The sequence below is a fragment of the Nematolebias whitei genome, chromosome 8, assembly GCF_014905685.2.
Source record: "Nematolebias whitei isolate Nwh7 chromosome 8, NemWhi1, whole genome shotgun sequence".
Lineage (NCBI taxonomy): Eukaryota > Metazoa > Chordata > Actinopteri > Cyprinodontiformes > Rivulidae > Nematolebias > Nematolebias whitei.
This window is the reverse complement of record NC_056505.1, coordinates 18,723,107-18,736,346: the sequence shown is the minus strand read 5'-3', so window position 1 is coordinate 18,736,346 and position 13,240 is coordinate 18,723,107. Positions and strand designations below refer to the sequence as shown.

The 13,240-nt window shown below is 40.3% G+C and overlaps 1 protein-coding gene across 1 annotated transcript in view; it reads left to right on the top strand.

The window, feature by feature from the left end:
• The first annotated feature begins 2,771 nt into the window (after positions 1-2,771).
• Positions 2,772-13,240, top strand: part of LOC119413062 (netrin receptor UNC5C) — a 190,030-nt gene continuing 179,561 nt past the window's right edge. The window contains exon 1 of the mRNA XM_037680074.1: positions 2,772-2,832. Coding sequence (XP_037536002.1) covers positions 2,772-2,832 — 61 coding nt within the window. The remainder of the gene's footprint in view (positions 2,833-13,240) is intronic.

Genomic DNA, 13,240 nt, shown 5'->3' with positions numbered 1-13,240 from the left:
TAATAAATGTATAAATAAATAAATCATGGAGGGGTCTGAAATTTTATTTCATCTTAGGTGCATGTCCACTGTGAGAGACATAATCTAAAAATGAAAAAAAATCCAGAAATCACAATGTATGATTTTTTAAAATAATTTATTTGTGTGTTACTGCTGCAAATAGGTATTTGAACACCTGTCAATCAGCAACAATTCTGGCCCTCAAAGACCTGTTAGTCCACATCCAAAAAGTCCACCTCCACTCCACTTATTATTCTAGATCAGAAGCACCTGTTTGAGGTGGTTAGCTGCATAAAGACACCTGTCCACCTCACACAATCAGTAATACTCCAACTACTAACATGGCTAAGACCAAAGAGCTGTCCAAAAACACCAGAGCCAAAACTGTAGACCTCCACAAGGCTGGAAAGAGCTACGGGGCAATTGCCAAGCAGCTTGGTGATAAAAGATCAAGTGTTGGAGCAATTATTAGAAAATGGAAGAAGCTAAACATGACTGTCAATCTCCCTCGGACTGGGGCTTCATGCAAGATCTCACCTCGTGGTGTATCAATGATCCTAAGAAAGGTGAGGAATCAGCCCAGAACTACGCGGGAGGAGCTGGTCAATGACCTGAAGAGAGCTGGCACCACTGGTTCCAAGGTTACTGTGGGTAATACACTAAGACGTGATGGTTTAAAATCACGCATGGCACGGAAGTTTCCCCTGCTTAAATCAGCACACGTCCAGGCCTGTCTTAAGTTTGTCCATGACCATTTGGATGATCCAGAGGAGTCAAGGGAGAAAGTTATGTGGTCAGATGAGACCAAAATAGAACTTTTTGGTCTTAATTCCACTCGCTGTGTTTGGAGGACGAAGAATGATGAGTACCATCACAAAAACACCATCCCTACTGTGAAGCATGAGGGTGGAAGCATCATGCTTTGTATTTTTTTTTTTTTTTTTGCACATGGGACAGGACGACTGCACTGTATTAAGGAGAGGATGACTGGAGCCATGTTGGGGAACAACCTCCTTCCCTCACTTAGAGCACTGAAGATGGGTCGTGGCTGGGTCTTCCAACATGACAATGACCCGAAGCACACAGCCAGGAGAACCAAGGAGTGGCTCCGTAAGAAGCATATCAAGGTTCTGGAGTGGCCTAGCCAGTCTCCAGACCTAAACCCTATAGAAAATCTTTGGAGGGAGCTCAAACTCCGTGTTTCTCAGCGACAGCCCAGAAACCTGGCTGATCTAGAGAAGATCTGTGGAGGAATGGACCAAAATCTCTGCTGCAGTGTGAGAAGACCTGATGAACAACTACAGGAAACCTTTGACCTCTGTAACTGCAAACAAATGCTACAGTACCAAATATTAACATTGATTTTCACAGGTGTTCAAATACTTCTTTGCAGCAGTAACACACAAATAAATTATTTAAAAATTATACATTGTGAGTTCCAGATTTTTTATTTTTTTAGATTATGTCTCTCACAGTGGACATGCACCTAAGATGAAAATTTCGGATATATAATAATAATAATAATATAATAATAATAATAATAATATTTCATGTCTATCTTGTAAAAGAGTCCCCGAGGCTCAATGGGATTAACTTGTATAAATAAAGGTTGAATTAATTATTTAAAGGAGGGGAACCAAACCAAATAAACTTGTATAAAAGTGACATTCAAAACCTTAAATTATGTTTAGAGAAAATTTTACAATTACATACTCTGCTCAGTTATTCATGAGCTACACTTGCCGATGTCTCAAAGCAAAATGTAAATATGAAAATATAGACAATAGCACATTAAGTGTTTTTCTTCTAAAATACTTTTGATTTAGCAGGACAGATCACATCTTCTTCTTATCAGTCTCCATTGACAAATTGCTGAGCATTATTGTGCTTGTGTCTAGAGAGGAACTCCCTTTCAACCATGAGCTGCTTCTTGTTGCTCGTTTCATTTTTTATTACAGTTTCCATTTGACGTTTTGCACAAAGAGAAAACTCCACTGTTGACATTTCACTGCAGGTTTGGTCCTCTGCAGATGCGTGGCCGTGAGGGGGCAGACATCAGGCACTGAACTGTCGGGAAACACTTTGGTTCTCATTGAAAGCTTTCACAGAAAGAGGCGCAGGAGATCAAATGGCACCAACATACAAGTCAGTTATAAATACTTCCATTAAAAAAAAAAACACAAACGTTTTTGAAGTTAAATACGTTTATTTCCAGTGGATAATACATTTTAAAGCAGTTGATGGCACTGGAGCGGGAGTGGGAGGGAATTCCTCGCCATCATTAGATCAGGGAAGACTAAACGAACCATCTCAGTTCGTTTTTATCCTCCGATTTGTGTAAAGTGCTGAAACAGGACCGGGGGTAGAGGAGGCAGAAACTTGGAGTAACCAGAGGGCGGTGGCATTTCTCTCTCTCTGCGTTAACGGAGTCGGCGGAGAGAGGAGGAGAGGAGAGGAGGAGAGCAGTGAGGCAGCAGAGCCGCTGACAGTGGAGGGACCACCTCTGGACGCAGCGCTTTGAGTCACGGACGCGCACGGAACTCTGGAGGGGGGGTCATCATTATTTTATACACCTTCACCTCCGCTCCTTTTGGACTCCATCAGCAGATCTTTGTACTGGAGGCGCAGAAGTGTGGGGGTCTCTTATTTCCCCCCCACCAGCACCACCACCGCGGGCGGAGGAGTTTTGCGCGTGTGAGCGCGCCGTGCCTGGCATGGGTAAAAGTGGACTGAGAAGCGGAGTGGCGCGCGGTGCTTCTAGCCTGGTGAGAATGCACGCGGCGCCGGGAATCCTGCTCCTCTTGGTGCTCGCGCACCCGGGAGTCGCTCAAGGTAAGACAGGCTGGACCTGAAAGCTTTGTGCTGCACGAAAAGTGAGCACGAGACTGATTTGTGGGGCAGCATGTCAGTTGTCTCGTGCAGAGGAGGAAGCAGTTATTAGATGTTTCCATTTGAGAGTTCATCTAAATCTTTGATGTGTTACATCCATGCGCCCTTTTTTTTGTTGCTTGAAGAAAAAAAAGCTAAAAAAAAAAAAGATACAAACTATTTTCCAAAACATATCAAATTTATTTTAAAAATGGTGCAAAAACGAAGCATGCGTGTTTTACTGTCAAATCTCCGTAAATAAGGGAGAACCTGACTTCAGTTGAAGTGCACGCGCTGCTTCTTTTGCCTCTATAGCATCCAGACCTGGTCCATTAAATGAACAAGCATCCAGTTTGCAGATGCATCAAGCACAAACTCTGTATCACGGTGTGATGTTACAGCAGCACTTTGCAGGATCCACACGACGCTCCACTTGCTGCAATTAGAAAACTGATCCCAAGCCTCTACAGGCACTTACAGATCTAAAAAAAATAAAATAAAAAAATAAAGTCTGCAGTTTAACACACTGACAACCTCACTGTTGTAAAAGACACAACTTACTGGCTGTGTCCACTCTGAGCCCCAAGTGAAACATAAGGGGCATATTGAAGTGATATTTCACCCGCCACAGCTGGGGTGTGCATGCACTCATCCTGTTCAGGTGTTTTAAAGCCTAGCTGGCAAACTGGCTTCTTTAATCAAATGCCCTTTCACACTCTCCCTGACCTTCTCACAGTGAAAAGTGTCTTGTTGATCAAAATGAAATATTGGTCGAAGTGTCTTTTGTTTTAACAAGCTGTTTAATTCACTACACTTGCTCCATACAGCTCGACCTTATCACAGCCCTCTGTTGTTGAGCTGTTCTTCTAGTCTAATCTAACTCCATAACAAGTTATATTCCAGACAGTTGAAGACCTCGTGAAAGAAAAACACAGTAATTTGTGTAGAAAACTCTAGGATGTTGTATATAAATTGGTATCGACATTACAAATTGGCCGAGGGCTTTTGTACTGAATTTGGAAAGTAATTGGACATGAAGCTGCTGTTACCTTTCTCTTTTTGCCCCAGGGAACAACATTTCAGCAACTAACCTCCAATATTCATTATAACTGCTTTTTTTTTATTGGCTAACTCTGTTCAATCGATAAACTGTGCAAATTAGGGACACATTTTGAGGAAGGCTTCCTCCACCTCTGATAAATAGCATCCTCGCACTAGACATGCAACTTAATTTGGTCTCCGAAGAGAAATCTGATAATTGGGATTTTTACTGGGTCCATGGCTGAAGATAAACTCCTGGAAAAAAAATGTATTTTTTTGTTTACAAAGGTTTAAATTTCTCTGTTTTCTCCTCCACTGCTGCTGTGTTTGTGTCTGCGCTGTCCCAAACAACTTCACTCATGTCTCCGGTGTTGTTTTATTGTGAACAGGGAGTCACTTGCTTCTCTCCCTCACACACACACATACACACACACACACACATAACCATTGGAAGTGGGTTGTTTTGTGCAAATGGTTGCTCTTTTTGATGCGTCAGACTAAAAGACAGTTCCCAGTTCAGAGCTGATGTTGATTGAGGAACACAAATATTTGCTCCAACCAAATTAATGTTATTTGTTGCCACTCATGCATTATTGAGCATCTTATGGCCAGTTCCTGCCTCCACTTTACTGCGAAATATGTGGTTTGGAGAGTTTAATAGCTGAGTCGGTTTTCAGGGTCAAAATTAATGATGCTCAGGATGCTGGTGTTAGTCAAAATTATGCTAGAGCTGCTGTGGATTAACGTTTAATGATGAAACATGGGGTCTCTCCATCAGAAATTCTTTTCAAATCGAAACTAAGTGCACTTTTGTTGCACACAGCCTTCAATCCCAGTCATTTTCCTAGATAGACTTTTTAAAAACTCTTTAAGTGATGCAATTAGGAACATTCATGCACTTGTCCTGTTTTTGCAGTGCTATAGAAAACGAGTTGTCGCTGAACTGTTCATTGGCAGATGGCAGATATACTTCTGCACTCACTGAAAGTGCACCTGTATTGACCAGAGGATTGTTTAGATCCACTGATGTCAGTTTGCACTGTTGGGTCCATTGAAATGCCATTTGTTAAGCTGTTTTATTTTTGATAGCAAATGATGGAGCGCTGCTAATGCCACTTGTTTAAAATCATTAGTATGGGTTTGTTGTTGTGTTATATGCTCATATGTGTGTGGCATGTTGGGCTTTTTTCATTTAAAGGCATAGCTCCTTTTATCCAAAGTCCATTAGACGTTTGTCACTGATTTCTCAATTTCAAGTTTTAGGAAAGATCCCCGACAGGAAGGCTTTATGATAATCCTTGCAGAAATGAACCCTGATTATGTTCACATTTTCAATATCTCAAAAAAAAAAAAAAAACGTGTTTCAAGCAAATGCCATGCTGCTCGTATCAAACATGTCACTTTTGTATCAGACAGTTTTCACTGTTGGACTCAGTGAAGCCATGAGTGCAAACACAGTGGCAGCTTAACATGTGGAGTGTTGATCAGCTAAGGTCGTTAAGAGTTCACTCAGACTTGTTTCTTATTGCTTGACATTACTTTTTGCAAACTTTATTTAAATTATGGTACATATTTGCGCGTCAAAAATGATTCTTTCTGCAGCTGAAGTTAATACTCTAGTAATATAGTAGTCCCTCACTACTTTGTGGTTCGACTTTTGCAGACTCGCTCTTTCATGGTTTTTCAAAGTAAGAGTGGATATGACACAATTGGCTGATTGATGGATGAGCCACACGAGCAGCATGGATTGTTTATTTAAAATAAATTATTTAAAATGACTTAGCACCTGTGTGCAGCCCACAGGTGCAGGGAGAAGCTCCCTACTCTCTCTGCCACCCCCACGTTTCTCCTGCAGCTGAAGCAGCTTCATGAAGCGTTAACCCTTTGCAGTCCAGATGCGAAGATCAACTTTTGTTTTCCAACTTAAAATTCAAATTGTCACATCATAAAATCATCATAATCACAAAATATAAATGTGTTAAAAGTTTTTTTTTTAAATTATTTTAGAACTTCTATGTTCAGTTGTTACAGTGTAATTGATCGATAAGTACATTTCTGTTCTGTGCTGCATGAAGGGTTAACCCTTTGCTGTCCTGCTGCGCTTCTTTTCTCTACAATTTAAATTTAAATGCTGTAATATTTTAATAAACAATGCATGATTGTTTATTATTTATTGTTTAAATATTACAGAATTTAAATTAAAATTGTTTATTTACATGGAATGAGGGAGATTGGGAGTGGAACTTGGACTACTGTATCCCTACTATGTGGTTTTTTTATCACGGGGGGCGTGGTTCCCTAAACCCAGTGATAAATGAGGGACTACTGTGCATAAATATTTTCTTCAACTTGTCCCAACGCCATTTTTAAATGTTTTTTTACAATTTTTTTTTTAAACTTGATGAGAGTTTTATGACAAACTCACGTGTAACTGTCCAGTTATAGTTCCGTGTATGGTTGCGTGCTGGTGAGCGTCTACATCGAAACAGTTTCAAAACGAGTGATATGTATGTTTTTGTGTGTGTGCAACCAGCCTCAGAAAAATGCATCCCAAAATTCCCTCAGTATGCTATTTAGCTTTATAAAAGTAACAGTTTGTAACTTTTTCCATCCATCAGCAGCATTTTTCATAGAACTACCGTGTGTTTGCCAAGCTAATGTAAAACGTGTTTATATGTGATTGTGAAAAATGTGTGAAAGCAGTTGTGTGACTCATTCATTTTACAACTCGGTAGCTAAAATTTGTTGTTACTGCAGCTTTTCAAGTCCAAATAAAACTGGTAATAACACTGACGTTGTTATTGTTTTTCAACAGAACAATGAATCTAGTGTTAAACTTTTTAGTATTTCTTATTATTTTGCTGCACAAATGTGGTTTTAGGTGGAACTGCATGTGGACTATGATGCTTGTGAGACTGTACAGCTGGAGCTGCAGTGTGTCGGTGCACTGTTGTGCTAAAAGTGCTTGTTCGAAGGTTTTTGTTCACAAATTTAACAGTTCGGGGGTCGTTTCAGTGAACTCCTGTGGAGTATGTATTTGTGTGTGTCTGTGCACTTGGCACAATAGCAGATCTCAAGCGGAGCACACACGGTGTTTGTTGCAGCGCTTTGTGCGTTTGTGCACGCATCCAGCGTGATGATGCTGCCAGAGCTCCCATTCTGAATCCTATTATGCTCGTATCCTGTCCCATGGTGTAGTGCCTCCATCCAGGGTTCAGCGCTTGTCAGGGGACAGTTGTGAATTACGGGAACTGTGTTGGACACTGTGACTGGATCCAGTCAGCAGAGTGCAATTGGTAGAGCAGGTTTTATGTGGTAAATGTGTTTCTCTATCTGAGAAGGAGAGGGTTACGGAGTGAATGAATGAAGAAGGGAACTCTCTGGGTGGTTTATACTAGCTTTGATCACTCCGCTAGGAGTTGACAAGCTGACTGCCTGCTACACGCACACGCACATGCACATGCACATGCACAGCAAGATGCATAAAACAATGCTGCATTTTGTCTATATTTTGTGTTGCGTGTGAGCGTGCTTGGTGTGTATGGTGTGTGTTCATAGGAGTGTGTGAAAGGAAGCCTTTCACTGTCTGGGGTTCTTTCTTATAGGGGACCCTCCTGCTGCTAGCAGTAGACTAGAGATGGCAGATTTCCCTCACCCCTCTGCCCCCCTTTTTTTTAAAGCTTGCTTATTCATCCACACCTTTCAAAATGTCTCCCTTCAAGTGTAACCAGTTATGAGACATTTCTTCACCTGCCCTTTTTACTTGTGTATATCTGTTTTTTAGTTCTGTCTTCTTTTAGCAGAATGGATATCACAACACACTCAATAACCGTAGCCTCGTTCATCCATTCACTGGGTACAGTTCATGTTTGACTATGAAAATTCTCGGCCGGACCGCCTGCAGCAGTGCACGTTTTCTGTGTGGTTTACTTAAACACACAGCGAGCAGAGTAAAACCCATTTCAAGAAGCAAGAGTTTCAACTTGTGTTGTTTATGTAGTGGCAGAAAATTTTGCGGGCATGTTTTCATTTTGAGGAGATGAAATCCCATGATGAAGCATGGTTTTCAAAAAAAAAAAAAAAAAACTGTGTCCCGTCATTTGCTGCTATTTTTTTGCAGGGGGAAAACCCAGGATCCAACAAAAGAACGTGTCCCTGTCCAACTCGTGCATGTTCGTCTGGGAGTGTGCCTGTTTTTCTACAAACGACAGCTAGGAACAAGAAAGCAAAAAGACGATTAAACGCTCTGAAACTGATTCCCAGCTTTTCCTGCTGCTGGGTGTAATACCTTCTAGAGTTTCATGTAAAGATCAGAAATTATGAATTTTTCATGGCCTGTGAAACCAAAGGCCTCGTTTGGTGTTCTCATTTCCAGCCCTTTTTTGGTTGTTGTTTGAGTTCAGCTGTGTGCATCTTTCTCTGTGTGTGTGGGGAGGAGACGGTGAGAAAACAGCATTTGTTCCCAATCAATGGCCTACTATATGATTCCCACCGGTCCCTTGCAGTCCTGTTGTGAAAAAAATATGAGCCTATTTAAGTATTTTAACTTTACCATAAGGAGTGTAATGCTCCACCGAAGTATAAGCACATTCACTTATAGAATACTGTAATGAAATGACTAGAACGTCATAAAGATTATATAAAAAATAACCATTGAACACAAAATATTTTCTGTATTGCACGTTAAGCATAAACTATAAAGAAATTTCTCAAAACTGCTGTAATGTGATTGTTGCTTCAGGCTGTAAATAAAAATAAAAATAAATAAATCTATGATTAAAGTTCATGCTCAATAATCCAGGTAGAAAATCCATCAAAGTTCAGTCAGGTCATCTGGATGGTTTCTTTTTTTTGTTGTTGAGACGTTTTGTCCTTCATCCATAGGACTTCATTTGTCCAAGGAGCCACAACAAACTCAGTCCCACAAGCAGCAAACCCACATAGTGGACCAACCATTTTGCTGGTGATAAGATGGTTTCTGGGACCTGCCCTCTCCCCCATCGACTCCTCTGAGGCAGCCATAGCCAAAGTGGTTCAAAACATCAAAGTTCATGCTCAGCTCATGCTGAAAACTCAAGAAACTCTCCAGATGACCTGACTGAACTTTGTTGGATTTTCTACTTGGATTATTGAACATGAACTTTGACGTTTTGAACCACTTTGGCTATGGCTGCCTCAGAGGAGTCGATGGGGGAGAGGGCGGGCCCTAGAAACCATCTTATCACCAGTAAACTGGTTGGTCTACTATGTAGGTTTGCTGCTTGTGGGACTGAATTTGTTGTGGCTCCTCAGACTGATGAAGTCCTTTGGATGAAGGACGAAACATCTTAACCAAAAAAAAAAAAAAAAGAAACCGTCCAGATGAACTGACTGAACTTTGTTGAAAATAAATCTATGCGTTTTGTGCCTCTGTTGTAATGAACTTGGTGACTCGTTGTCACCGAGTGCCAGGTTGCAGATTTTTAAACTAGTATCCATCAGTTCAGTTCTTCAATTTTGTTACCCGTTCCAATTTAACCGTGGTGCAGTTCCCCATGTTGTTTGTCCTGTTTTTGTCTTCTCCATCTGCTTTTTTACATTTAATAATGATTTTTAAAATAATTATGTTCTTCCTCTTTTGCTGTCTGCTCAGAGTTACGCTGCTGCTTCGCAGTCAGAACAGAAGACATATTGTTGTCCTTCTGAACAGGACCCACAATCAGCAGGACATTTTGTTATTGTTTGCATGTGCTTGGTCACTGAAACTCATCAGTCAATGAAAAGGAGGGTGTTTGCGCACACATAGAGACCCCCCCACACACAGATCATTGCAGATAGATGAACTGAATGAGAAGGAAAGAAAGAACGGAGACAGGTAGAAAAATGAAGCTCCCCTCTGTGCCAGCTGCTCTCCGCTGACGTCTCACCCCGTATCTTTGTTTCAGGGCCTCGCCTCTGTCCACTGCCGGGTGCTTATTGGCTTTTCATGGCCTATATATTTCTTTTATTTGATGTTGTAAAACCTGTAGTAAATAGCTCGAGCTGGTTTATTTGCTTCAAAAACAACAAGCTGCGCTTATCAGAGACCTGTGATTAGAAGAGGCACTTTTTTTTTGTCTCCCCCATGTGTGGAAACCACAACTTCTGCTACTTCAACTTAATCCTCGGCCCCCTCCCATGTCTCTTTGACACGTCTTTTGGACTTGAGCCAAAGCTCCCGTCTGCTGTGTCTCTGAGATTTTTTTTTTGTTTTGTTTTCTCATGGCTCTCAATCTTAGACAGGCTGCACATTTTGAGAAGTTTTTCCCCCTCCCACAGTATGATCACAGCTGTCTACTTTGATCAACTTTTTGAGCTTCTTCACGGAGCAGGTGTCACTCCTGAAACACAAACAGACACAAGCACAGCACATTTTTAGGTTTGTGTGCACGGTATTGGAAGTGGAATTCCTCGAGGGCAGACACACGACTGGCAGATGGGCCTCGGGTGTCTTGGCGTTGTGTCCTGTTTGTGTGCTGGGGCAAAAGAGTCTTATTTGTGTCACCATGAATATGTAATTACGCTGGCATTGTGAAAAGACAATGCGGCGTGACAGGGGGTCCACGAGACACTGACCTGGGTCCCTTTTTGTTTCAAGTGAAAGCGTATTTCTTACGTTGCACCATTCTGCGATTCAGGAAAAAGCACGGAAGAGGAGGAACAAACATAAAAGAAGAAGCAGAATCATGTAATTGAGTGAACTGGGGGATAAAAATGACAAGAAAATGCATGTCTTATTATTATCTTTTTAGAAAAGGAGAGCACATTTGACATCCAGGCACATTTTTGATATTAAATAAAGTCTCAGTGTAAAAAGCTCATTGAACTCCTTGTTGATAATATTGAGAGGACGAGGAAGGGGGGGGGGGGGGGGGACCAAGCTAAGCAGTGTAGAGAAGCTGCTTGAAGGATTAGCCTCTCTCGTCTTCATATCTTTCTTCACTGCGTTTTTTTTTCTTTTGTTATCCTCTTTCTGCCATTTTCGCTTTTGTTCTCCTTCATTCGTCCCCCCATTTTCTTTTCCGTCTTCATCAGTCCAACCCTTTTCTCCGTACACGCCAATGGTAACATTAGCTTTTCTCTGCCAAAACTGTCAGGTAATCCAATGATCCATCTCAGAGGGAAATGTGCAAAAACATGAAACCATAAATACTATAATCACCACTGTAACTTTTTACCTCCTCTACTTTTGTTTGTAGTCTGCACATGGACCCCCCCCCCCCACACACACACACACACACACTTGCACACAACTTGTATATGCATGCACAGAGGATTTATGTTTGTGAAAGAGAACATTGTTATTTTGTAGGATGCCATGAAAAAGGGGTTTAGTGCATTATGTAGACATGTATACGTAATTTACTGTTCTGTTCTCTGCGTTAGCGTTGGGAAAAACAAGCGCACAACATAAATGCACATCCAAAAATGCACGAAGACAACAAAAGTCTAAGTTTACAGGGTGGGGTGATACAAAGGTACACATGCAGAAATATACTCTGCTATCTTTTGTGCTGGAATGTCTTTCACCTGAAATGTTTTAATACTTTTGGTCTATTTTACTCTGCAAGTGGCAGGATAATGTGTAAGCAGTTCACTATGATTCATTTCAACACAGCGTTCTAAGTGGCTAATAAATATGGGCAGTACTTTGCTGAAAAAGCATATTTTATATGTTCAGGGTCTAGGTGTATGTCTGCGTTTGTGTGTGTGTGTGTGTCTGTGTGTGTGTGTGCAGATGAAATGTCACATTGTTAGTTTCCAGAATTATCTATCCACACAGCATTTTTTTCTCCCTCTAAGGAATACAGGTAGGATGACGCCTAAGACAGGGAGTGGAAACAAAGGGTGTATAATGACTCTACGCTATAAAAAATAAAAACCTGCTTTGCGAAATCTTTTGTTCTTCAGTATAAAAAAACATGTGAACATGGAGTGTGAAAGAAACAGCAAAATAAGGGTAGAATTGTGTGAAATAAGGAGGAAGATATGTGTATTTGAATATTAGGGTTTATAGTACAGAAAAAAAACAGGAAGTTCAGTAATTAATCACAGTTATCAGATCGTATGTTAAACAAAACACTACGTAACTCTATTAGCGCTTACTACAGAATCACATACCTGTACATCTTGAAGTGGTATTTGTATCACTTTTTACTTTGCCTATTATAATTAGACCAAGCAATAACTTTACCCTAAAGTCCTATGCATTGATTCATTGACTTTGTGTTCATTAATTACACAATTCACATTTGACTCTGAGCAAATCAGATACTTTCCCAAAAGTACGGTAGCTAACTTGTTAAATAACAAAATAAATTGTTAAATTTAGATAAAGGTAAGCAGCTGTGTCTTCTCTTGGAGCATGGAAGGGGTTATGTTTTCAAGGCTATAGCCTGTTGCAAGATAAGCTTACTATTAATTAATAACAAGATGCTAGCTGGTGTTTTCGTTTAGCTGCTAAGGACGACATAGTTGGCTTTCAGCAGAAAACATTATAATTTTGAAGATTGGAATTCAAAAACTAAACTACTATATGGAGAAGTAATATTAGGCTACTAAATGAATGGTTTTGTGATATGGCTTAGACCGTGTTAAATAGCATTTAACTGGAAGAGGTGCTGATTTGTCTCCTTTTTGGAGTATTTCACTAATTGGACATATATGTAGTTTCTGATGCATGCTCAATAATCCAGGTAGAAAAATCTAAAAAAGTTAAATCTGGTCCTCTGGACTGATTTTGAATGTCCAGAGGACCAGATTTAACTTTTTTTTAGATATATGTAGTTTGTTTTCTTTTCTTAGTTAGCCGTTTACTACGTTAGTATCAATCATACAACTGCTGAGCAGATTTCATATGATGACATTACTGATGACTTTGCATCATGGAAGGCAAGAAGGTTTTTATTATACCTAGATGCAGCTACACACAAAAATGGACGTCAGCATGTTGAATTATTATTATATAAATTAGCCAATTCATAAGGGTAACATAGCGGCAGCAATCTTGGATTTTAATGTGGCAACCCAGTTTTCGTAATGAACTGTTTTTACGCCTAAATGTAGCCTCACACCAAGATGAAGTTGGTATTTCACTTATTTTTCAAGTTTTCATGCTCACAACATGCACGGACGGAGTGATGGACGGAATGACGGATAGAGAGATAGACAAATGGATGGACGGATGGAGGGACAGCCATAATTTTCATTTATTCCTCTTTGCTCCACAGTGGGGGACAAAAAAAGGCTTTAGGCAAAATTCCACTTTTTAGGATAAGAAAAAATAATGATAAAATAAATAAATTAATTAATT